The sequence below is a fragment of the Somniosus microcephalus genome, chromosome 13 (genome assembly GCF_052327205.1).
Source record: "Somniosus microcephalus isolate GS21.2 chromosome 13, FLI_Smic_1.0, whole genome shotgun sequence".
Lineage (NCBI taxonomy): Eukaryota > Metazoa > Chordata > Chondrichthyes > Squaliformes > Somniosidae > Somniosus > Somniosus microcephalus.
The window spans coordinates 176292266-176319513 of record NC_140999.1 but is presented as its reverse complement, the minus strand read 5'-3'; the positions used below and the strand labels follow the sequence as shown (position 1 = coordinate 176319513).

At 42.4% G+C, this 27248-nt stretch overlaps 1 protein-coding gene across 6 annotated transcripts in view; it reads left to right on the top strand.

Annotated features, from left to right (window-relative positions):
* Positions 1–27248, top strand: part of LOC147108802 (calcium-responsive transactivator-like) — a 90209-nt gene that overhangs the window by 26523 nt on the left and 36438 nt on the right. For 2 of the 6 annotated variants that reach the window (XM_086005650.1, XM_086005647.1), the window contains exons 7-10: positions 2386–2487; positions 7934–8026; positions 9802–9900; positions 11368–11487. In XM_086005650.1, coding sequence (XP_085861776.1) covers positions 2386–2487; positions 7934–8026; positions 9802–9900; positions 11368–11487 — 414 coding nt within the window. The remainder of the gene's footprint in view (positions 1–2385; positions 2488–7933; positions 8027–9801; positions 9901–11367; positions 11488–27248) is intronic. The other 4 variants (XM_086005649.1, XM_086005651.1, XM_086005648.1 and 1 more) reach the window with 3 other exon arrangements.

Here is a 27248-nt window from a genome sequence, read left to right as displayed (position 1 = left end):
CGCATCTCATTAGGTCCATTTTTTGGAGGAAAAAAGACATTTGGATCTTCTTTGTGATGTAGTGCAGTTTTATTTTATTGTAGACTTCCTTCTGCACTAACTTTGCAAAGTATAGGATACAACTTTGGTTTGTGGAATGGTCCTCTTGATGCATGGACCAAACATTAGTTGTGTTGCGACCTCTTTTATAATTTTGTTGGGAAAAGATTACTCTAGTGCTATAAAGACATTTAGTGTGTGTGTGAGAATTCAAGAGGTCTTTGGTTTTGAAAGTCATTGGGGTACATCTTGACTTTTTGCGTGATCAGTCAATGGAAATTAAGATTGGGAGAGGTGTAAAATGGTATGCCAACTTGCTATCGCCCGCTTTACACTATCTCATAGTCAAGGTCTACCCCATAGACTGCTTATTGTATTGACATTTCATTATGTACATGGCGAAGCATGAAACACCTTCCTAGACAATCCAATAGTTCGGCTAACTTTCTTTGCTTCCTGACTCAAAGCTGTTTAAAGGTTCTCTTATTTGAACTTAAAAACATTAGCAGTGCATTCTATTTCAAAAATAAAAATAGTATTATAGTCTACTCTTAATTCAAAGTTGTTGAATTCAAATTATTGGATTATTCACTTTTTAGTGCAAAAAGCAACATTGAACTGTCAGAAATAAAAACTGGAAATACTCAGCAGGTCAGGGAGCATCTGTGGAGAGAGAAACAGAGTTCACGTTTCAGGTCGATGACCCTTCGTCAGAACTGGAAAAAGCTGGAGATGGAACAGGTTTTTAAGCAAGTGCAGGGAAAGGGGGGAGGGGAGGAAAGAACAAACGGGAAGGTCTGTGATAGGATGGAAGGCAGGAGAGATTAAAAGACATTGAGAGATTAAGAGATGGTGTAAATCAAAAGGAGATGGTAATGGGACAGGTTAAGAAACAAAAGCTGGCTCTAGATGAAGTGTAAATGGCACCATGTGGGGGGGAAGAGAGAAAAAAATGGGGAAATAAAAGGATGGGGGCAGAGGTTATGGTCTGAAACCTGTTTCATCTCCAGCTTTTTCCAGCCCTGAAGAAGGGTCACCGACCTGAAACGTTAACTCTGTTTCTCTCTCCACAGATGCTGCCTGACCTGCTGAGTATTTCCAGCATTTTCTGTTTTTATTTCAGATTTCCAGCATCCGCAGTATTTTGCTTTTGTATTGAACTGTCAGAATTAGGCTACCATCCTTTCAGAGAAATGAAAACAACATAAAATTAAAGTTGAGAACCTGACTAGACCGAGACCTTAAATCATCTGCTCTGCTTTAGTTATGATGGTAACACTTTTGTAATTACAAATTTATGGTTTTTAAAAGGCGACTCCAAAGAAAGGAAATCTTACATTTTTATATAGTGCTTGTCATGCTTTTAGGACGTTCTAAAGCACTTCAGCCAACGAATTACTGTTGTAATGTAAGGAAACGCAGCAGCCAATTTGCGCACAGCAAGGCCCCACAAATGACAATAAGATAAATGACCACACAATGTTTCAGTGATGTTGGTTGAGGCATAAACATTGGCCATGACACCAGGTGAACTCCTCTAGTCTTCTTTTGAGTAGTGGAATGGGATTTTTCACATCCACCCGAGAGGATAAATAGGCCTCTGTTTACCGTCTCATCTGAAGGACAGATAAACTTACTTTATTCTTCTAATAGGTCCAGGCTGTAGTAACCATTGAGGCAAGCAAAGTGAAGCAAATATCCCAATAAGTTCTTTTGATGCACCAAAATATTTAAATCTTACATAGTTCAGTATTTAGAAAAATGTCGTCAGTGATGTAAATGGCATTGACAATAAACTTGCTTCTAAGCACTGAGCCCAGGCCAGAGCACTGATGAGGCCCTAACAGAACTCAAAATATAGTTAAAGGCAACATATGTGATAAGCTCTGACATAGGAATGTGACAATATAGATTTCGAATTTGGACATACCTCTCTTCCATTTGTATTTCACTCAATTTTTTTTAAAACCTGTGTCTCAAGTTACCAGGACTGCGACTGTGAAATCTAACACTTATCATGGATAATCCACTCGATAGTCTCTTGGCTGATGCTTTGTCCATTACTATGCTGGATATTGCTAATGCAACTACAGTATATGCTGTGCTTGGCAGAGTTTCACCACAATAACCCAAAATTTAGTCAGTTGCCAAATGCTAATCCAATATTTGAAGAAATATTTAAGTTTATTTTTCATTCCCCTAGGAGGAGAATGCACTTCAATATACATGGATAAAAAAAAAAATTTCAGTAAACAAAGCTGAATAGATTGTCTAAGTACAGAAGATGGCTTTCAAAACAAACGTTGAACAAAAATTGACTGGTTACTGTTTCTTCTCTCCTTGTAGGTTCTTCTCAGCAATACATTGGACAGGAAGATTACTATGGTGAGCAATATGGACATGGCCAAGGACCCACAGATTCCATTAATCAACAATATTACCCTGATGGTACTTCTTTTTTCCCTTAGACTGCTAGTCATATTTGTAATGTGAAATATTTATCTAACTGGATAAAGGTATTTAGCTACCAATAAATCAGTTCCTCTGCAGTCTGCTAACTGAAGTATATGGAAAAAGCATAGTTTTAATAGTCTGTGAGATTTTAATTTTTTGATGAGCTTTCTCATCTTAAGGTTGCTTTGTAATATTTGTATGCTGTCAATATTGTGAAAATCAAAATATTTTAAGTGTACAAATTTTAAAGAAAAAACATTTTATTACAGTAACAAACTTTCCCAATTTTTTTGTCAAGAATTTTTTTCTTTGCATGCAGAACAAAATAGATCCCCTTTATTTTCATATTCATGATATGAATATTGTAGCATGTGCCATGCAAGTTTTTTTACCAAATGGTGTTCTCCTCAAAATTGCTGCTCTCCGTCCTCAAGCCTACTTCTTTTCTGGAGGCTGCCTCCATGAAAGCCATTGCTTCCTGCATAAAATCTGCTAATAAACTAAAATAGCTAAAAAGTAAACTGCAATTTAAAAATAATTTTCTAGCATGCTCCAGGAGCAGATAATGTCACACAGAGATCACAGTGCTTCCCTCTCAATGTTGACTGCATGGTATCAACTGCGCAACCAAGACCACTCCTGGGATGAGTCTAGCGTTGATGATATCTTAGATGTGACATGTGTAATGATATCTAATGACTTCCAATATTCATAGAGTCAGAGTTATACAGCACAGAAAGAGACCCTTCGGCCCATCGTGCCCACGCTGGCCATCAAGCCCTGTCTATTCTAATCCCATTTTCCAGCACTTGGTTCGTAGCCTTGTATGCTGTGGCATTTCAAGTGCTCATCTAAATGCTTCTTGAATGTTGAGGGTTCCTGCCTCTACCACCCTTTCAGGCAGTGAGTTCCAGATTCCAACCACCCTCTGGGTGAAAAAGTTTTTCCTCAAATCCCCTCTAAACCTCCTGCCCCTTACCTTGAAACTATGCCCCCTGGCTATTGACCCCTCTACTAAGGGGAAAAGTTCCTTTCTATCTACCCTATCTATGCCCCTCATAATCCATGAAGGGCTTTAATAGAGGAAATAAGGAGAAACCTGCTTCCCGTGGCAGAAGGGTCAGTAACCAGAGAACACATTGAATCTGATTCCTTCTTAATCATTGAATGATACAGCACAGAAGGAGGCCATTCGGGCCATTGTGCTTGTGCCGGATCTTTGAAAGAGCTATCCAATTAGTCCAACTCCCCTGGCTTTCCCTATAGCCTTTCAAATTGTTCTCCTTCAAGTATTTATCCAATTCCCTTTTGAAAGTTATTATTGAATCTGCTTCCACCACCCTCGGGCAGTGCATTCCAGATCATAACAACTCATTGCGTAATTTTTTTTCCCTCACCTCGCCTCTGGTTCTTTTGTCAATTATCTTAAATCTGTGTTCTCTGGTGACCGACCCTTCTGCCACTGGAAACGGGTTTCTCCTTATTTACTATATTAAAACCCTTCATGAATTTGAACACCTCTATCAAATCCTTGCTTAATCTTCTTGCTTTAGCGAGAACAACTCAGTTGCTCCAGTCTCTTCACGTAACTGAAGTATTTCATCCCTGATACCATTCTAGTAAATCTCCTCTACCCCCGCTCTAAGGCCTTGACATCCTTCCTAAAGTGTGTTGCTCAAAATTGGCCACAGTACTCCAGCTATTAAACAGGCAAAGTTGAAGGCACTTTATCTAAATGCACGTAGCATTCGCAACAAGGTGGACGAATTAATGGCACTAATAGAAGTAAATGGGTATGATGTAATTGCCAGTACAGAGACATGGTTGCAGGGTAACCAAAGCTGGGAACTGAATGTTCCAGGGTACTCAACATTTAAGAAGGACAGACAAAAAGGAAAAGGAAGTGGTGTAGCGGTGTTAATAAGGGATGAGATCGGTACGGTAGAGATAAAAGATCTTGGCTCGACAGATCGTGATTTGAACTGGAATCAGTTTGGGTGGAGCTAAGGGCGGAAAACATTGGTGGGAGTTGTGTATAGGCCACCAAACAGTAATGGTAATGTAGGGCACAGTATCAATCAAGAGATTAGAAGAGCATGTAACAAGGGCAATACGGTAATCATGGGGGACTTTAATCTACATATTGACTGGGCAAATCAAATTACCACTAATGGTGTGGAGGACGAATTCTTGGAATGCATGCGAGATGGTTTCCTGGATCAGTATGTGGAGGAACCAACCAGGAAACAGGTTATTCTGGATCTGGTACTGTGTAATGAGAAAGGGCTAATCAATAATCTTGTGGTAAAGGGGCCTTTAGGGACAAGTGACCATAATATGATTGAATTTTACATTAAGTTTGAGAGTGATGTAGTCCAATCTGAAACTAAGATCTTCAATCTAAACAGAGGAAACTACAAGGGTATGAGGGACAAGTTGGCCATGGTAGATTGGGAGACTACACTAAAAGGTATGAAGGTGGACATACAATGGCTAACATTCAAGGAAATAATGCATCATTTGCAACAAACATATATTCCTCTGGGGCATAAAAACCCAAAAGGAAAAGTGATACAACCATGGCTAACAAAAGAAATTAAAGCTAGTATTAACTCAAAGGAGGAAGCTTATAAAGTTGCCAGAAAAAGCAATCAGCCTGAGGACTGGAACCTTTTTAGAAATCAGCAAAGGGGGACCAAAAAATTGATAAAGAAAGAGAAAATGGAATATGAGCACAAACTAGCAAAAAATATGAAAACTGATTGTAAAAAGCTTCTATAGGTATGTGAAAAGGAAAAGACTGGCAAAGGTAAATGTAGGTCCTTTACAGTCAGACGGGAGAATTTATAATGGGGAATGAGGAATTGGCAGAGAAATTAAATACTTTGTTTCTGTCTTCACGGAGGAAGACACACAAAACCTCCCAGAAATACGAGAAAACCAAGGGTGTGACGAGAATGAGGAACTTAAAGAAATTATTATTAGTAAAAAAAACTATACTAGCAAAATTAATGGGACTAAAAGTCAATAAATCCCAAGGACCGGATGACCTACATTCTAGGGTTTTGAAAGAGGTGGCCATTGGAATAGTGGACGTATTGGTTGTCATCTTCCAGAATCTATAGAATTTTGGAACGGTTCCTGCAGATTGGAGGATAGCAAATGTAACCGTGCTATTTAAGAAAGGAGGGAGAGAAAAATGGGGAACTACAGACCTGTTAGCCTCACATCAGTAGTTGGGAAAATGCTGGAATCTATTATAAAGGATGTAATAACTGGGCACTTGGAAACTAATAGTAAGATTGGGCAGTGTCGACATGGATTTATGAAAGGAAAATCCTGTTTGACAAACCTATTGGAGTTCTTTGAGGATGTAACTAGTGGAGTAGACAAAGGGGAACCAGTAGATGTGTATCTGGATTTTCAGAAGGCCTTCAATAAGGTCCCACACAAGAGGTTGGTGAACAAAATTAGGGCACCTGGAATTGGGGGTAATATACTAGCATGGATTGAGAATTGGTTAACCGACAGAAAACAAAGAGTAGGGATAAACGGGTCTTTTTCAGGATGGCAGGCTGTTACTAGTGGGGCACTGCAAGGATCGGTGCTTGGGCCCCAACTATTCACAATCTATATCAATGATTTGGATGAGGGGACTAAATGTAACATTTCCAAATTTGCTGATGATACAAAGCTAGGTGGCAGTGTCAGTTGCGAAGAGGATGTGAAGAGGCTTCAAGGGGATCTCGACAGGCTCAGTGAATGGGTGAGAACATGGCAGATGGAATATAATGTGGATAAATGTGAAGTTATCCACTTTGGTAGAAAAAACAAAGGCAGAGTATTTCCTAAATGGTGAAAGATTGGGGAATGCAGATGCTCAAAGGGACCTGGGTGTCCTTGTATATGAGTCACTGAAAATGAATGTGCAGGTGCAGCAAGCCATTAGGAAGGCAAATGGTATGCTGGCCTTCATTACAAGAGGATTTGAATACAGGAGTAAAGAAGTCTTACTCCAATTATATAGGGCCTTGGTGAGACCACACCTGGAGTACTGTGTACAATTTTGGTCTCCTTACCTAAGGAAGGATATACTTGCCATAGAGGGTGTGCAACGAAGGTTCACGAGATTGATTCCTGGGATGGCGGGACTGTTGTATGAGAAGAGATTGAGTAAACTAGGCCTGTATTCTCTTGAATTCAGAAGAATGAGAGGGGATCTTATTGAAGCATACAAAATTATTACAGGTCTTGATGGGATGGATGCTGGGAGAATGTTTCCCTTGGCTGGGGAGTCTAGAATCAGGGGCCACAGCCTCAAGATAAAAGGGTAGGCTATTCAGGACTGAGATGAGAAGAAATTTCTTCACACAGAGGGTGGTGAATCTTTGGAATTCTCTACCCCAGAGGGTTGTGGAGGCTCAGTCATTGGGTATATTCAAAACAGAAGTCGATAGATTTCTGACTAAGGGCATCAAGGGATATGGCGATAGGGCCGGTGAATGGAGTTGAGGCAGAAGATCAGCCATGATCTCATTGAATGGTGGAGCAGGCTCTAAGAGCCGAATGGCCTACTCCTGCTCCTATTTCTTATGTTATGTTCTTATGTTATGTTAGCTGGGGCCTAACCAGTGTTATATAAAGGTTAGCATAACTTCCTTGCTTTTGTACTCTATGCCTCTGTTTCTAATGCCAAGGATCCCGTATGGCTTTTGAACAGCCTTCCCAACATGTCCTGCCACCTTCAAAGACTTGTGTACGTACATCCCCAGGTCTTTCTGATCCTGCACCCCCTTTAAAATTGTACCATTTAGTTTACATTGCCTCTCTTCATTCTTCCTACCAAAATGAATCACTTCACACTTCTCTGTATTAAATTTCATCTGCCATGTGTCTGCCCATTTCAGCAGTCTGTCTATGTCCTCCCGAAGCCTGTTACTATCCTCCTCTCTGTTTACTGCATTTCTGAGTTTCGTGTCATCTACAAAGTTTGAAATTATACCCAACTCTGGGTCACTAATATATATCAAAAAGAGCAGTGGTCTGAATTTTAATTTCCTAAATTAAGGATGTAACATTTAATGGGATTATTTGCTTCTGTTCAGAGAGGAGGATAGCAATAAGTAACTCATGACTGAATTGATTGTGGGATGTATGGTCAGCATTTTAGATGTTTGATGAGATCTCTGTGTAATTCCTAAACATCAGATAGTAAACTCTGTAATCGTTGTTCGCACGCAAGTTTATTATGAGCATAAAAGTCTTGAGACTATTTCAACGTGACTTTTGGTAGAGTAATTCGACTTTTGCCTTGGGTTGATTTTAAGATTTAGAATGCTGCTTTGTTCAAAGACTTTTTAAAATTATTTTCATGAAATGTAGCTCTGTTCAACAGTGTAAAATAATTTGTTTCATTTTTTTCATGCAATATTTCCTCTAGGTCACAGTGAATATGCATATCAGCAATCATCATATGCAGAACAAGGTTATGAGAGGTCATTTGAGGAATCCTCCCAGCATTACTATGAAGGAGGTAATACAAACAAATATATGGGATATTGCAGATAAAACATAAAGGGTGATCCACTATATCTGTTGTACAAATGTAAGACCATAACTCTAATACTAGATTTAATATATCACATTTATATTTGGGTTAATAGACTCTCCTTCATGCTACCAGCTCTGACTAAGATCAACTGACTTATCACACATTGGGGGACTGGACTTTTCTAATCTGTATGACCCATGACCACACCACACAATGCATTTGAAAAGGAAATATTTTGTTTTTGTTTTAAGACCTTGTTTGTGAGAGTAACAGGGGAAAGATCAGCAAAAAGCAACATACAGGTAGAGATACAGATTTGCACTTGCAATTTTTCCCTCGAGCCAGAATTCCTGATCTTCAGAGCATAGTGATAAGGTCTTCACCACAGCGAGAGATGAAAGATTGAAGAATTGTTGCTCTTTTTGCCCACCAGCACCTGATTCACGTCAGTATTGCGTTAGATGCTGTGATGGATACGCTTTGGTGGGCCAAATAGCCTTCCTAATCTACATCTATCTTAAGTGAAGTTGCATGTTGATTTTATGTGGGGCCTGCATAAGAGATTAGCGTGCAAAATTAAGGCACATGGGTTTGGGGGCAAGGTATTGGCTTGGATAGAGAACTGGTTAGCGGACAGAAAGCAAAGAGTTGGAATAAACGGGTCGTTTTCCGAGTGGCAGGCAGTGACTAGTGGGGTACCGCAAGGATCGGTCCTAGGACCCCAGCTGTTCACAATATATATTAATGATCTGGATGAGGGAATTGGATGTAATATCTCCAAATTTGCAGACGACACAAAGCTGGGTGGGAGGGTATGCTGTGAGGAGGATGTCGTGAAACTCCAGTATGATTTGGACAGGTTGGGTGATTGGGCAGAAACATGGCAAATGTGGATAAATGTGAGGTTATCCACTTTGGTGGCAAAAACAGGTAGGCAGATTATTTTTTGAATGGCAATAGATTGGGAGAAGGGGAAGTGCAAAGAGACCTGGGTGTTCTTGTGCACCAGTCGCTGAAGGTAAGCATGCAGGTGCAGCAGGCAAATGGTATGTTGGCCTTCGTAGCAAGAGGGTTCAAGTACAGGAACAAGGATGTCTTGCTGCAGTTGTACAGGGCCTTGGTGAGACCACACCTTGAGTATTGTGTGCAGTTTTGGTCGCCTTATCTGAGGAATGACGTTCTTGCCATGGAAGGAGTGCAGCGAAGATTCACCAGGCTGATACCTGGGATGGCAGGAATGACGTATGAGGAGAGATTGTGTCGATTGGGCTTATACTCACTGGAGTTTAGAAGATTGAGAGGGGATCTCATCGAAACCTATAAAATTCTGTCAGGCCTGGACAGACTAGATGCAGGAAGGATGTTTCTGATGGCCAGGGAGTCCAGAACCAGGGGTCATAGTCTAAGGATAAGGGGTAAGCCATTTAGGACTGAAATGAGGAGGAATTTCTTCACCCAGAGAGTGGTGAACCTGTGGAATTCTCTGCCACAGAGGGCGGTGGAGGTCAGTTCATTAAATATATTCAAGAAGGAGTTGGATATATTTCTTAAGGCTAAAGGGATCAAGGGCTATGGGGAGAAGGCAGGGACAGGGTACTGAATTTGGATGATCAGCCATGATCTCATTGAATGGCGGAGCAGGCTCGAAGGGCCGAATGGCCTACTCCTGCTCCTATCTTCTATGTTTCTATGTTTCTATGTTTTTTGGATAGTAGAACAACAACAACTTTCAATTTTTATTCATTCTCTGGATATAGGCGTTGCTGGCAAGACTGGCATTTATTGCCCACCCCCCCAAAAAAAGGACACAGTCAAAGAAGATATTAGGAGGGGTGACCTAAAGCTTGGTCAAAGAGGTGGGTTTTCAGGAGGGGAGAGACAGTAGGCAGAAATTTCCAAACCATGGGGCCTAGATGGCTGAAGGCATTGTGGCCAATGGTGGGGCAAAAGGAAAGGGAATATACTGGGCTGGAGTTACAAATGGAGCGTTTGAGGAAGGGGGTTAAACAACTGGGGCTGGTGAAGGTTAGGATATGGGTAACAGAGTTTTGGATGAGGTGAAGTTTATGGAGGGTGGTGAATGGGAGACCAACCAGGAGACAATTGGAATAGTTGAAATAAAAACAGAAAATGCTGGAAATACTCAGCTGGTCAGGCAGCATCTGTAGAGAGAGAAACAGTTAACGTTTCAGGTCGATGACCTTTCATCAGAACTGTTTTTCAGATTTCCAGCAACTGCAGTATTTTGCTTTTGTATTGGAATAGTTGAGTCTGAAGGTGTCAAAGACATGGATATGGTTTTCAGTGGGGAATGGGTTGAGGTGCGGGTAGAAGTGGGCAATTGTTATGAAGGTAGAAGTAAGCAATCTTTGTGATGAAGAGAATATTGGGTCGAAAGCTCAGCTTGGGGTCAAATATGATGCCAAAGTTGCGAACAGTCTGGTTTGGCCTGAGACAGTAGTCGGAGAGTCATTGGCAAGGGTATAGAGGTCATGGCAGGGGCTCAAGACAGTTGGCGGACGGGGGCGGAGGAAAGTGTGGAAAGGGAAAAGCCATTTTATTCTGAGATTTAATTTTGCGTGTTTTAATTTACTAATCTAGCCTGGCCTTGCTAGATGAGGTGTTCATCCAGCTAGGCAATAGTAGAATAAAGACAACAGCAGTGGGTCATAGTGAGCAGCAATTGAATTGTGAGAGAAGTCAAGCTTTGGGGTGGTGTACGAGGGAAGAGGGATAGACACTGGTTGATTAAGTGGGATTGGAACACTGCCCTTTCACTTCTTGGACCTGAACCTGGACCTGGATTGGATTGAAGCCAGCCCAGACTAATGGGAGGAAGGTCTTGTGTCTGCGAACTATTAAGGTGAAATGCATTTGAGTGTTTGGTAGTCTGAGGTCCAAAAGATTGCCCATAACTCAGTGCTAATGGACACTAAATTTCCAGTCCTACTCTGGGCATAAGGATGGCTGGTCTTGGAAAGTGGCAGTAGCGTTTGCTGTTTTGAGGGTGGATCAAGGTGTGTTGGCGATTTGCATAGAAAGCATCACTGCACATCTTGCCAGTGTCTTGCATGTCAATGAATGCTGAAAGTGATCCATTCCACAGCTGAGCCTGATGCTGTCCTTACCTGACATGCACGGATGTACAATTTCCAGCAGGATCACTGGTAATCAGGAGCTGCACTATCTACAGTGTTGTACCACATAATTTGTTTGGGCTTGGCTACAGAGAATGACCTTAGTTGTTGCAGAATTTGAAGGGCCATGTATCAGTTCTTCGATAGTAAGGACGTTTGACAGCCTGTTTTATCACTTCTCTTCAGGAAATTCCCAGTACACCCAGCAGCAGACTGCTTACCAGCAGGGACCAACCCAACAGCAGACTTATTCCCAGCAGCAATATCCCACCCAGCAGAGTTACCCAGGACAGCAACAAGGATATGGTGAGTGGGAGAAAAATACCAACATTGAATTGTGGGCATTTAATTTGTAGTTAGTGTATGATGTGCTAGCTGACCTTTTTTGTAATGTCATAATTTCCAACTCAATTAAAATAGGCAGATGCTCGGACCCGTTCAGCAATTAACAGGCTGGCTTGATCTGATAACTATACATTTTAAGGGTGCAATTATACTAGCGTTACTGCTCTGAGATTGCAGCATGCAGCTGGTGGACCTGAATTGCACTGCTGGCAGTATCTCGTCTGAGCTCAGCAACAACCAAGCGTGCCTCAGCACACGTATCTCGTGCTTTAGTGCACCCGAATCATGGGTTATATTGTTGCAACTTTCCTGTCTGTGCACATCTGAACTTGTTTTGCATTAACATCAAAATGCCAGTTATAACTCTTGCCTAAATAGAACTGTTAATTTCTTGTTCAGAATTATGGGAGTAAGTACCTTGTGGTTTTTTGTTTTGTTGCAGGGGTGGTGGGAGGACTTTATTTGAATGCACCAATATCACGAAATTGTTGGCTATCCATACAGATTTATGCAATACCTACACAAGTAATGTTGTTCTACTATTTCGCCAAGTGTTCCACAAAGCCTCCCTGAATATTCCTCCATCTCCTATGATATTTTGAACTCTGTAGTACCCACTTTGATTGTCAGTAAGACGAGCAGCCAGAAGTTAACATTGGCAAGAAAATCTTGCAGATTTAAAAATATTTCAACTTTATCGGGAAGGAAATTAACTTGAAATCTGCATTAATCTGTTAATTTTGCCAACAAATCGCTTCTTTAAACATTTTTTTTAGTGTTTTGTAACTGATATGTGAAGATTTTTGAACATAATTTAGAATTCTAGAATGATCCAGCACAGAAGGAGACCATTTAGCCCATCGTGCCAATTCATACCACGCGCTCCCCTGCTCTTTCCCCATAGCCCTGTCATTTTTTCCCTTCTGATTTATGATTATTCTTAAAAGAATGGGACATTTTAAGATATTAATTGGTTTGCTTTGATGGGAGTGATTCCTGTCAACCAGAGCCTGTAACAAGTTTTGTTACTTGACCTGCTGAACGAGAGGAGCTGCTAGTTGGAGCCATTAGTGACGCACAATTTCCAAATAAGCCGGTCACTTTTTACCAAGTCCAAAACCAGATAATCGGCAGGGCAAGGCAGTGTGATCATGGCTCAAGACCTGATGTTTGCTTTACTGATGATGAAAATCCATGAAAAACCTTTTCTAGTGCCTCTATATCAGTAGATGAAGAGTGTGGAAGGGGGTCATTCTTGTCTAGTTCACATTCTATAAATATATGGACATGTACTTGTAAACTGGACGCTCTGGTTCAAAGCCTTGATGGGCGGCAACTCTATTTTCAGAGGACATTTCAAAACCAATTCATTTTGGAATCTGAAAAAATCTGCTGGAAATTCAGTACTGGTTTGAATAGGATTTTTACATCGTCTTAAAATTGAGATCAGTTTTAAAGGCAGGCGTATGTCTCTGACTACGAATGACCTTGGTATACAAAGGGTACAATGAAACTGGAATTGTCCATGAGGATGCATGTTCCTTTTTAAGTGCATCTACCTGCCATTCTCTTCCCATCTCTCAACCAAAATGAGTTCCCTGTTTGTGATTGCACAACTGATGCACTGTGATTAAAATTGATTAAAAATTATGTTGGAAATCTGAAATAAAAACAGAAAAATGTTGGCAATACATCAGCACCTGTAAAGAGAAGACGGGTTAAAAGTTTTGGATATGGAGTGTGTGGACTCCCTTTTAACAAAAGATCCACACCCATGGGATTGTATATGAATAGATTGAAACTGCAAAACTCAGCATCCATGGTGTGTATTCACTGGGTGTAGATTTCAGGAAAGCTGGCTTGAAATGAGAAGTAAATTTAGAAAATGTGATTTCTCTAAACCATGGGCTGGATTTTCATTGAGGAGGCGTGTAGGAGGCGGGACTACAACTTTCATGGTTGTAGTCCCGCCTCCATTGAGTTGTGGCCAACCCACGCGATTTTCACTTGATTGACCTTGTTGAGCTCGCTCAGCAGGCCAATGAAGTGCCACCCGGCAACAGGTGATGTCACAGATTGACATTTCATCTGTCAAGAGATTTTGACAGATGAAATATCAGCGTTTGACAGCTGTTTGAAGCTGTACATGGAGGCGGGATGGGTTCGTGCCCCCGATTTCAAGATTTTAACCCCCCACACGCCTCCAATCCCGCCTCCATGGCTCAATGAAAATCCTGCCCCATGTCTCTACCTCCAAATCCAATTGAATTACTTTAAGCTTGGTAAGAAATGACCTGTTCATTCAGTACATTACCTTAAAGCATGGTTAATGACAAAATAGTAACTACAATGGTTGAAATAAACTAGTGTAGATCAATAAAAATTGTTGACTAACCACAGGTTTGGCTACGCTTTGGCCGCATGCACTAATTTTAGTAGGAAACACCTTGCGTACGCTCACAATACAGATAATATACTTCACATGCATATTTAATTGATAAACATCTACCACCGTTGAGTAACCAAGTAAAGCACTCGCAGCGATCAAAAAATACTCTTGCATTGTGCTTTCTGTCTTCCCATTTTACCAACAAACACGCATAAAGGTCAAAGTACAGTTGCATTTGCTGTGCAGATGAGTATTGAGATCACATGCCCAATGCCTGTGTCTATTACTTTTTTACTAATCAGAAATGCAATTAGCCACATCTGATTCCCAGTTACCTACATGTTGCCAGTGGCTAATATATTGTATAACACGGCAATAGCTGTTGAACCTTAACCCGTCTTCTCTTTACAACAACTGGAAGCCAAGAGGGGCAGTTGCTGAGTCAGCGCAGTGGAAGAGACTGAGGCTTACTCAGTCGGCAACCTCAGCATTTGTTTAGATTAAAGTTGAGGTTTAGAATTGCTGAATTTAAATCATAATTATGGAATAAACAAAACCTTCAAATGCTATAATTTTGATTGGGCTACAAGTGAGGGCAGCATGGTGGCATAGTGGTTAGCACTGTTGCCTCACAGCGCCAGGGACCCGGGTTCAAATCCGGCCTCGGGTGACTGTCTGTGTGGAGTTTGCACATTCTCCCCGTGTTTGCGTGGGTTTCCTCCGGGTGCTCCGGTTTCCTCCCACAGTCCAAAGATGTGCGGGTTAGGTTGATTGGCCATGATAAAAAAAATTGACCCTTAGTGTTAGGGGGGATTAAATATGTGGGGTTATGGGGATAGGGCTTGGGTGGGATGGCTGTCAGTGTAGGGACCAGGTGCTAGGGTTTGGATGATCAGCCATGATCTCGTTGAATGGCGGAGCAGGCTCGAAGGGCCGAATGGCCTACTCCTGCTCCTATCTTCTATGTTTCTAATTGGCGATTATCATAGGGTTCTCTAGGGGTTAAAGGGGTTTGCCTCAGTAATTTAGTTGCTGTGCCCAATCTGGGACTCCAACATTATTGAAGGTGGCCTCCAATATATTGGTCTTTTTTCTTCAACACAACAGAACATTAAAGAAGCACTAGAACTTAAAAATAATTAAAACCATTTTTTTTCCTTTTAAATTTTTGGGCTGATTGATGCCTGGAATCTTCTGGGAAATGGAATACTTGCCTTTTTTAGGTGCCCAATGTCAGCATGAAACAGTATAAAATGGCTCTTTGCCTCAATGACATGACTCCGCCACAATCTCAGAACAGCACCTCCTATTACATAAGAACAGGACCAGGCCATTCAGCCCCTCGAGCCTGTTCCGCCATTCAATGAGATCATGGCTAATCTGCGACCTAACTCCATATACCTGCCTTTGCCCCATATCCCTTAATACCTCTGGTCAATAAAAATCTATCTATCTCAGATTTTAAAATTAACAATTGATCTAGCATCAATTGCCGTTTGCAGAAGTGAATTCCAAACTTCTACCATCTTTTGTGTGTAGAAGTGTTTCCTAATTTCACTCCTGAAAGGTTTGGCTCTAATTTTTAGACTGCCTCCTAGTCCTAGATTCCCCAACCAGCGGAAATAGTTTCTCTCTCTCTACCCTATCTGTTCCCTTTAATATCTTAAACTTCGATCAAATCACCCTTTAACCTTCTAAATTCCGGGGAATATAACCCTAGATTGTGTAAAATCTCCTCATAATTTAACTCCTGGAGTCCGGGTATCATTCTGGTAAACCTACGCCTCCAAGGCCAACATATCCTTCCTAAGGTGTGGTGCCCAGAACTACGCTCAGTGCTCCAGGTGTGGTCTAACCAGGGTTTTGTACAGCTGCAGCATAACTTCTACCCCCTTGTACTCTAGTCCTCTAGATATAAAGGCCAGCATTCCATTAGTCTTTTTGATTATTTTCTGAACCTATTCATGACATTTTAATGATCTATGTACTTGGATCTCCACTGTTTTTAGCTTTTCACCATTTAGAAAATAACAGGCTCTATCCTTTTTAGGTCCAAAATGGATGACCTTACATTTGTCTACATTGAAATCCATTTGCCATAGTTTTGCCCATTCACTTAATCTATCAATATCTCTTTGTAATTTTATGCTTTCATCTACGCTGCCTACTATGCCACCTAATCTTTGTGTCATCAGCAAATTTGTACATGTGGCTTTCTATCCCATTATCCAATTAGTTAATAAATACAGTGAATAGTTGCAGCCCTAACACAGATCCCTGCAGGACACCACTAGTCACATCTTGCCAGTTAGAGTACCTGCCCATTATCCCTACTCTCTGTCTCCTGCCGCTCAGCCAATTTCCTAACCAGGTCAATAATTTGCCTTCAGTTCCATGGGCTTCTACTTTAGTTGAGTCTCTTTTGAGGGACTTTATCAAATGCCTTTTGGAAATCCATATAAATAACATCCATAGACATTTCCATGTCCACTACAAACATATGTTCCCTGACCAGGATCAGTGATTTATTTTCCCATATCAGCTTCTGAGTGAGATTGCCAATTAGTGCTAGATTAGGGGTTGTTTTGTTCTGTGGGTCCAAGTCTATTAGGAACTCAGTTTGCCTTATAACCAACATAGAGGTTTTCAGTCCAGTATTTTGCTGGATATAAACCCATATCTGAAGTAGAAGGCTAGAGTCTTGCTCACTTTGCCACCTAGTTCCTGAAAACTAGTTTTTAACCACACCTCTAGAAATCATTTTTTTGAAAAAAACTTTTTGATTCTGTTTAGTATTTTTAAATTTTCTTAGGGCAACATGTTCTTAATTCAGTCGGTTCTGTGACGTCCATGATGTTACAAGATCTGGTACTTTGATGGATGCAATAATGCATCTATACCTGGATAATGTGCTGATTGGAAAATGTGGTCAGGCTGTGAGCATGTCGGCACCATACAGTGGCAGTGTCTGCACCAAATCACAAGTAGTGCACCACCTTTTTAAAAAAAAAAAAAAAAAAAAAAAAAAAAAAAAAATTGTTTAGCAAGGGCAGCATTTATTGCCTATCCTTAGTTGCCTTTGAAAAGCTGGTGGTGAGCCGCCATGTGGTGAAGTCACTCCCACAAGGCAGTTAGGTCGGCAGTTCCAGGATTTTGACCCAGCGACGATGAAGGAACGGCGATGTATTTCCAAGTCAGGATGGTGTGTGACTTGGAAGGGAACTTGTGGGTGATGGTATTCCCATACACTTGCTGCCCTTGTCCTTCTAGGTGGTAGAGGTCACGGGTTTGGGTGATGCTGTCAAAGAAGCCTTGGCAAGTTTTTTGCAGTGCATCCTGTAGATGGTACACACTGCAACCACCGTGCGCTGGTGGTGGAGGCAGTGGATGTTTAATGTAGTGAATGGGCTGCCGGTCAAGCAGACTACTTTGTCCTGGATGGTGTCGAGCTTCTTGAGCATTGTTGCAGCTGCACTCATCCAGGTAAGTGAAGAGTGTCGAAATCTCGACTCCGAGTAAGACTCTAACACACAAGCAGTACCGTCAGATTGTTAATTTATTTTACTTGTGCACAAGGGGAGAGTGCCTAGTCAAGGGCTAGGCTAGCAACTCCAAAAATCATCAGTAATCGCAGCATATTTATACACCTAAGTAAACAAGTTCTCAGCAATGTTATTCTTATCTAATTAACCACTTTAACAGTGTTATCCAATCAACACTCGTCTTTGCCTCGTAACAGCTATCATCTCCTTTTATAGTGACTAGCCTTTTCTCGCCCCTTACTGATTTGTTGTGTCTGGTTTCGGTTATCACATCCTTATTGTGGTTACAACTGCTGAAGTAAGCTCCAATTCTAAGTTGACCGAATATAATATCCCAGCAAGCCTTGCAATCTATAGTTGCCCCTTTTTCTATATTTCCACATTCCCCCCTTTTGTCCTTACAAGGACAATAACTTTAGTCTAACTGAATTTTACAGAGTCTTTCCATCTCCATGGTTTCTGCCTTCTCTGAGGTTTCTGGGGTTGTTGCTATCATCATAGTGGCTGCCCCCTCTGGTACGGCTGCAGCCCCTAGTCGCGCACAGCAGCATTTTATCAGGACAAATGCCAAATATAGGGCAAAGATAATGATCAGGAATATGATCAGCCCTTGTACTAAGGACTGACCTATAGGCCCTAACCATCCACCTGCCCAATCAAATATGCCCCAAGAACCTGGTTCTTTTAACTTTTCAACTTCTTTCGGATGTGGTCCACCAAATCACCTATTTCCTCAGAATTGTCAGGAATGTATGTGCAACACTCAGATCCTATCAGGGCACATGTTCCACCCTTCTCTGCTAGCAGATAGTCTAGAGCCATTCTATATCAACCTGTATAAGCTGGAATACTGTGTCCAATTCTGGGCACCACACTTTAGGAAGGATGTGAAGGCCTTAGAGAGGGTGCAGAAAAGATTTACGAGCATGATTCCAGGGATGAGGAACTTCAGTTACGTTGATAGACTGGAGAAGCTGGGATTGTTCTCCTTGGAGCAGAGAAGATTGAGAGGAGATTTGATAGAGGTATTCAAAATCATGAGGGGTCTGGACAGAGTAGATAGAGAGAAACTGTTCCCGTTGGCGGAAGGGTCAAGAATCAGAGGACACAGATTTAAGGTGATTGGCAAAAGAACTAAAGGTGGCAAAAGAACTAAAGGCGACATAAGAAAAAAAACTTTTTTACGCAGCGAGTGATTAGGATCTGGAATGCACTGCCTGAAAGGGTGGTGGAGGCAGACTCAATCTTATCTTTCAAACGGGAATTGGATAAGTATCTGAAGGAAAAAATTTTACAGGGCTATGGGGAAAGGGCAGGGGAGTGGGACTAGCTGAGAGTCGGCACGGGCTCGACGGGCCGAATGGCCGCCTTCCATGCTGTAACCATTCTATGATTCTGTAGGGCGACTGTGCGTATTGCCACCATCTCGGTGTTGATTTTACTCAGTGACTCAGCCGTGTCATTGGCTACTTCCTCAAGAATCGAGGCTACAAGCCGAATTTCTTTTATTGCCCTGGCCGTTCCATACCCGGGGAATAGGATGGCGAAGAACCGTTCTGTTTCTGTAATAGCTCTTTTGGATCGATAATGGTGATGATTCGCTAGAGAGGGCAAGTGATGAATGTATGGCACCACATATGCCAGGTAACATGATCCTGTCCAGCCCCTAGGCAATCAGGGGTATGCCTCGTGGCCACAAATCACAGAATCACAGAAACCCCACAGTGCAGATAGAGGCCATTTTGGCCCATCAAGCCTGCACCGACACATATCCCACCCGATCCCCGTAACCCCTATACCAACACATAGCCCACCCTATCCCCACGTATTTAATCCCCCTAACACTAAGGGTCAATTTATCATAGCCAATCAACCTAACCCGCACATCTTTGGACTGTGGGAGGAAACCCACGCAAACACGGGGAGAACGTGCAAACTCCACACAGACAGTCACCCGAGGCCAGATTCGAACCCGGGTCTAAAGTATGTCCCATTGTACGAGGTGGTTTTATCAACATCAAACCCTGCGGATACCAGGGAGTAGTTGAAAGTACCTGTCTGGTTGGCGTATGGGACTTTCAGTGTACAACCATAATACTGAGAGGACGTATAAAGGGGGAACCCGTCAGAAGTACCAGTTACTGTAAAATTATACTCGCACCGACTAGTGCCTACGAATATTCCCCCAGCCAAGTTCCTTACTAAACATATTGTCCCCGGTAGCCTTCTCATACCTGTGGCCTTGATGAGGGTGAGGAAGGGAGGCTGTTGGGAGCGGTTATACCTTGGTTGGTACCACCCTTCGAAGGTATTCAGATAATATTCCCCCGCTTCCCAGGGCTCTGCAGAAATGAGGTAAAATGACAAACTCGAGGATGCCTCTCTTCCCGTCTGTTACCACAGACGCAACTCTTATCATCCTAGGGGATTGGCGTGTGCCGTTCTGGTATATATACCATTCTACTACTTCTGACAGATTAAGTGGGACAGGTCTAAGAGGAATCCGTCCCTTAGAGTGGATAGGGATTTGGGTACATACCCAACAACCTCCTTCCTTATTGTTTTCCATAGTGTATTTGTGGGACATATACAAGAAGGTGTTTACATGCAATCTGGGCATTACAGGTATTCTAAGTGTCACAAGGAAACATAGTCCTAATGTCCATTTCCATTTACTGATGTGGTTGGTGATTCCTTTTCCTCGTGTCCTGGAGCTCTTTTGCAGTGCGAGGCGTGGATCCATGTTGGTCTCTCTTTCACCTTTACAGCAGTATTGGTGGTTAACAGGATCTGGAACGGACCCTCAAATCTTGGGTGAAGGCTACTCTTTCTCTTGAACACCTTTACATAAATGAACTCGCCAGGCTCCAAGCTATGGTATCTTCCTTCGGCAGGGTCAACTTGGGCTTCTTTTACCTGCGAATGAAAACTAGAAATACATTTTGTTAGAGCAATGCAATAGTTTAGCATATTTTCTTCCATTTTGTGAATGTCCATTTGTTTAGCAGTAAACGGTGCAGAAAAAGGCAAACGTTGGGGACGTCCCATGACGATTTCATGTGGTGATAATCCTGTTGTTCTATTTGTTGCTGACCGCATTACCATCAATGCCAGGGGTAACAGTTCAACCCATTTGAGTTCAGTCTCATCACATAACTTAGCTAACTTATTTTTTGTGATGAAATACTCTGTGTTCTGGCATTTGTATTGTTGTTGTACTTGTTAATGTCTGGAATGTTCTACAGATGTAACCACTAATGCTCCTCCCTAGCCCCGCCCCTCTGGATCCTCCGGATTGGTGTGAGTCTTACTCATAAGGGTTGGGTCGGTGATGAATGATGGCTGCCTTGTGTTAACTCGATGCCATGTTCTTACTTAATAAAAGCCTTTAGTTTTAAGCTTTAACCTCTTGGATTCAGGCAGTTATTTGGCACATCAATTTTATTAAGTACAACTTTTGGAAGATGGATCGATTTTTGAAACCAGAGCGTCTGGATATCGATCCCCATTCGGCAGATGCGTCGAAGAAATGTACGCATTGGCTTCGATGTTTTGAACACTTCATCGCATCGATCGATCCGATGGTTAACAAGTTGGGTCTTCTAACCAACTTGGTAAGTCATCAAACTTACTCTATAATTGAAGATATTACTACATATGAAGAGGCCCTCGCAGCTCTCGAGGCCCAGTACCTTAAGTCGGTTAATGAAGTATACGCCAGGTATCTTTTGTCTACTCGCAGGCAATTACCCGAGGAATCCCTGGACGATTTCCTGCAGGACCTTAAGGCTTTGGCTAAGGATTGCAACTACAAGGCTGTCTCTGCCATAGTGTATCAGGAAGAAGCCATCCGCGATTCTTCCATATCTGGCCTCCGATCTAATTATATTAGACAGAGACTCCTCGAGAACGACTCGTTAGTTTTAAAAACGGTCGTCACTACTGCTCGATCGTTAGATGTAGCCCAGAAGAATTTAGAAGTGTATGCATCAGCCCATGCGTCTCTCTCAGCCTCGTGTGTTCCGAGTATGGAGGCATCCATAACACCAATGGAGCATCCACTTAATCCTATTGTTGCGGCTGTACCCCATGGGTCTAAGTGTTATTTTTGTGGCCAATCTAAACACCCCAGGCAAAGATGCCCAGCCAGAGAGGCTACCTGTTTTAAATGTAAGAAACAGGGACATTTTAGTAAAGTGTGTAAGGGTAATCCTGTACCCGATGTCTTCTCTGCTGCCGCCTATCGTTTTACTCTAGCCTCGGCTACGGTTGACCAGACCATACCATGTTCCTTGTCGAAATCTATGATGGACATCAAGATTAATGGTCGTCCTACTGGGCGTTTGATAGACTGTGGCAGTACTGAAAGTTTTATACACCCCAACCTTGTTAACTTCTGTTCATTGAAGGTATATCCTACTCGAAGTGAAATTGTGATGGCGTCCAAGTCCCTTACTTCGGAGGTAACTGGATATTGTAAAGTCACATTGACTGTTAAGGATACGGAGTATAAGGACTTTAAACTCCTCATATTACCTCAGTTGTGTGTGAACTTAATTTTAGGCTTGGATTTCCAGTGTCAGCATGAGAGCGTTACCCTTAAGTATGGTGGATCTCAGCCTCCACTCACAGTCTGCGGCCTTTCTACTTTAAACGTAAGTCCGCCTTCTTTGTTCGTGAACCTTGCTCCTAATTGTAGACCTATAGCGACTAAGAGTCGACGGTATAGTTCAGAAGATAAAACATTTATAAAAGAGGAAGTGGAAAGGCTTCAACGGGAGGGAATCATCGAACACAGTAATAGCCCGTGGCGTGCCCAGGTGGTGGTGGTTAAAACTAATGAAAAGAAAAGACTTGTGGTCGATTTATAGCCAGACTATAAACTTGTATACCCAATTAGACGCCTATCCTTTGCCTCGTATTTCTGAGATGGTGAACCAGATAGCTCAGTACCGCGTGTTCTCCACCATTGATTTAAAGTCTGCCTACCATCAACTCCCCATCAAAATAGAAGACCGACCTTATACGGCCTTCGAAGCTAATGGGTGCCTGTACCAATTCCTTAGGGTGCCCTTTGGAGTGACGAATGGGGTATCCGTCTTCCAACGGGAGATGGATCGTATGGTGGATGAATACACATTGGAAGCAACATTCCCGTACCTGGACAATGTTATTATCTGTGGGCACGACCAACGGGAGCATGATCAAAATCTCGCGAAATTCCTAGAGACTGCAAAGAGGTTAAACCTGACCTACAATGAAAACAAGTGTACCTTCAATACTACACATTTGTGTATTCTTGGTTGCGTTGTGGAGAATGGGGTAATCGGGCCAGATCCTGAAAGATTACGCCCACTTAAGGAATTACCTTTACCTCACACTGTAAAAGCTTTAAGAAGGTGTCTGGGATTCTTCTCCTACTAACGGTAGGCTAACGGTGATTACATCTGTGACAAGTGTCTGCTGCTACAGGATCTCCAGCTCCGTGTTGATGAGCTGGAGTCTGAGCTTCAGATACTGCGACACATCAGGGAGGGGGAGAAGTACCTGGACTCTGTATCAGGAGGTGGTCACACCTATGAAGTTAATTAATTCAGATGTAGCCCATGGTCAGGGACAGGACGGTGTGACTACGAGTGAGGCAGGTACGGAGATCCAGAAGGTAGTGTTGGAGGAGCCGCAGCCCTTGCTCTTGTCCAACAGGTTCGAGCTTCTTACTCCCTGTGGGGACGGAAGCAGGGGCTGCAGGGAGGATGAGCAACCTGGCCACAGCACCGTGGAGAGGGGGGCCATTCAAGAGGGGTGAGTAAATAGAAATGTTGTAGTGGTAGGGGATAGTATTATTAGGGGGATAGATAGAGTTCTCTGCAGCCAAGAGCGAGAGTCCCGTAGGCTGTGTTGCCTACCCGGTGCCAGGGTTAAGGACATCTCCTCTGGGCTGGATAGAAACTTGGAGTGGGAGGGGGAGGATCCAGTTGTCGTGGTCCATGTTGGTACCAACGACATAGATAGGACAAGGAAGGAGGTTCTGCTGAGGGAGTTTGAGCAGCTAGGGGCCAAATTAAAAAGCAGAACCACAAGGGTAATAATCTCTGGATTATTACCTGAGCCACGAGCGAATTTGGCTAGGACAAATAAAATCAGAGAGTTAAATGCGTGGCTCAAAGACTGGTGTGGGAGAAATGGGTTTTGCTTCCTGGGACACTGGCACCAGTACTGGGACAGGAGGGAGCTGTTCCGTTGGGACGGGCTTCACTTGGCCAGTGCTGGGACTAGAGTCCTGGCAGATCATATAACTAGGGCTGTAGAGAGGGCTTTAAACTAACTAGTTGGGGGGAGCTTCCTAGAGAACAAATAATAAAAATGACAACAGAGAAGGTCAAAGACTTGGGTAGCAGTGGGGAAATTAAAAACCAGAGCGTGTCAGGAAGGGGCAGAAGGTATGGAGTAAAAGGTAAAGTAATAAAAAGGGCAAAAGCAGGAACTAAGTGTCACAAAACATATTTGAAAGTTCTCTATCTGAATGCACGTAGCATTCGTAACAAAATAGACGAGTTAAAGGCACAAATAGCTACATATGGGTATGATCTTGTGGCCATTACAGAAACATGGCTACAGGGTGACAATGCCTGGGAATTAAACATACCAGGTTATTTAACAATCAGGAAGGACAGGCAGGAAGGAAGGGGAGGTGGGGTGGCTATGTTAATAAAGGAAGGAATCACTGTAATACAGAGAAATGATATTGGGTCAAAAGATCAGGATAATGAAACAGTTTGGGTGGAAATAAGGAATAATAAGGGGGAAAAAAACACTAGTGGGCGTAGTATATAGGCCTCCGAACAGTCGCAACTCGGTTGGACGGAGTATCAATCAGGAAATAGTTGAGGCTTGTAATAAGGGAACATCTATAATTATGGGGGATTTTAACTATCATATAAATTGGATGAATCAAATTGGGCAGGGCTGCCTTGAGGATGAGTCCATTGAGTGTATTAGGGATGGGTTTCTTGAGCAGTATGTAACTGAACCAACCAGGGGGCAAGCAACCTTGGATCTGGTCCTGTGTAACGAGACAGGATTAATTAAAAATGTCCTAGTAAAGGATCCCCTTGGAATGAGTGACCATAACATGGTTGAATTCCATATTCAGTTAGAGGGTGAGAAGGTTGTATCTCAAACAAGCGTGCTAAGCTTGAATAAAGGAGACTATGAAGGTATGAGAGCGGAATTGAGTAAAGTGGATTGGGAAAATAGGTTAAAGGATAAGACGATACATGATCAGTGGTGTACATTTAAGGAGTTATTTTACAACTTCCAAAAAAAGTATATTCCACTGAGAAAAAAAGGGTGTAAAAGAAAAGACAGCCATCCGTGGCTAAGTATAGAAATTAAGGATAGTATTCGACTAAAAACAAGGGGATATAAGGTAGCCAAATCTAGTGGGAGGATAGAGGATTGGGAAAACTTTAAAAGACAGCAAAAAATAACAAAAAGATTGATTAAGAAAGGGAAGATAGATTATGAAAGTAAATTTTGGTCCCTTAGAGGATGAGACCGGGAAATTAATGGTGGGAAATATGGAGATGGCAAAAACACTGAATGAATATTTTGTATCAGTCTTTACAGTAGAGGACACCAAGAATATCCCAACACTTGACAAGCAGGGGGCTATAGGGGGGGAGGAGATAAACACGATCAAAATCACTAAGGAAGTGGTACTCGGTAAAATAATGGGACTCAAGGCGGATAAATCACCTGGACCTGATGGCTTACATCCTAGGGTCTTGAGGGAAGTGGCGGTAGGGATTGTGGATGCATTGGTAATAATCTTCCAAAACTCCCTGGACTCAGCAAAGGTCCCGGCAGACTGGAAAACTGCTAATGTAACACCCTTATTTAAAAAGGGCAGCAGACAGAAGGCTGGAAACTATAGACCGGTTAGCCTAACATCTGTGGTAGGTAAAATTTTGGAGTCCATTATTAAGGAGACAGTAACAGGACATTTGGATAATCATAATTTAATAGGACAAAGTCAGCATGGTTTGATGAAGGGGAAGTCATGTTTGACAAATTTGCTGGAGTTCTTTGAGGAAGTAACATATAGGGTGGATAAAGGTGAACCAGTGGACGTAGTGTATTTAGACTTCCAAAAGGCATTTGACAAGGTGCCACACAAAAGATTATTGCTTAAGATAAAAAATCACGGGATTGGGGGTAATATTCTGGCATGGATAGAGGATTGGCTATCTAACAGAAGGCAGAGAGTTGGGATAAATGGTTCATTCTCAGACTGGCAATCAGTAACCAGTGGTGTTCCGCAGGGGTCAGTGCTGGGTCCCCAACTCTTTACAATCTATATTAACGATTTGGAGGAGGGGACCGAGTGTAACACATCAAAGTTTGCAGATGATACTAAGATGGGAGGGAAAGTAGTGAGTGAGGAGGACATAAAAAACCTGCAAGGGGACATAGACAGGCTAAGTAAGTGGGCAGAGATTTGGCAGATGGAATACAATACTGGAAAGTGTGAAGTTATGCACTTTGGCAGGAAAAATCGTAGAGCAAGTTATTATCTTAATGGCAAGAAACTGGAAAGTACTAAAGTACAAAGGGATCTGGGGGTCCTGGTGCACGAAACTCAAAAGGTTAGTATGCAGGTGCAGCAAGTGATTAAGAAGGCCAATGGAATGTTGGCTTTCATTGCTAGGGGGATAGAATATAAAAATAGGGAGGTATTGCTTCAGTTGTACAAGGTATTGGTGAGACCGCACCTGGAATACTGCATACAGTTTTGGTGTCCATACTTAAGAAAGGACATACTTGCTCTCGAGTCAGTACAAAGAAGGTTCACTCGATTAATCCCGGGGATGAGGGGATGGACATATGAGGAGAGGTTGAGTAGATTGGGACTCTACTCATTGGAGTTCAGAAGAATGAGAGGCGATCTTATTGAAACATATAAAATTATGAAGGGGTTGGATCGGGTGGATGCAGGGAGGATGTTCCAGATGATGGGTGAAACTAGAACTAGGGGGCATAGTCTTAGAATAAGGGGCTGCCCTTTCAAAACTGAGATGAGGAGGAACTACTTCACTCAGAGGGTGGTAGGTCCATGGAATATGCTGCCCCAAAAAGCTGTCGAAGCTACATCATTACATAAATTTAAAACAGAAATAGACAGTTTCCTAGAAGAAAAGGGAATTAAGGGTTACGGGGAGCGGGCAGGAATTTGGACATGAGTCTAGGTTCGGATAGGTCATGGCCCTGTGGGTAGCGGAGCGGGCCCAGGGGCCGTGTAGCCTGATCCTGCTCCTGTTTTGTGTGTCTAATTCTGTTAGATTCAGGAGATAGTCCTGTCATAGTGGATTGGCGATTAGGATCAGATCGGCCATGATCTTATTGAATGGCGGAGCAGGCTCGAGGGGCCAATTGGCCTACTCCTGCTCCTATTTCTTATGTTCTTATGTACTATGCCCAGTGGGTGGCTAGCTACTCAGATAAAGTCCGACCTCTTATTAAGTCAACGTCTTTTCCGCTATCGGCGGAAACTCAGGAGGCTTTCTTTAATATCAAACGGGACATTGAGAAGGCAGTGGTATGTGCCGTGGATGAGAAGATCCCTTTTCAAGTGGAAAGTGATGCATCTGATTTTGCATTGGCAGCATGATGGGCCTTCAATAACCACAAAACTAGAAGTTATAGACTTGAACAAGTTGGCTTTTAATCACTAAGATCAGAGCTAACATCTCAACACGCCGACTGGTTCACAGGAATGAGTCATACAGATC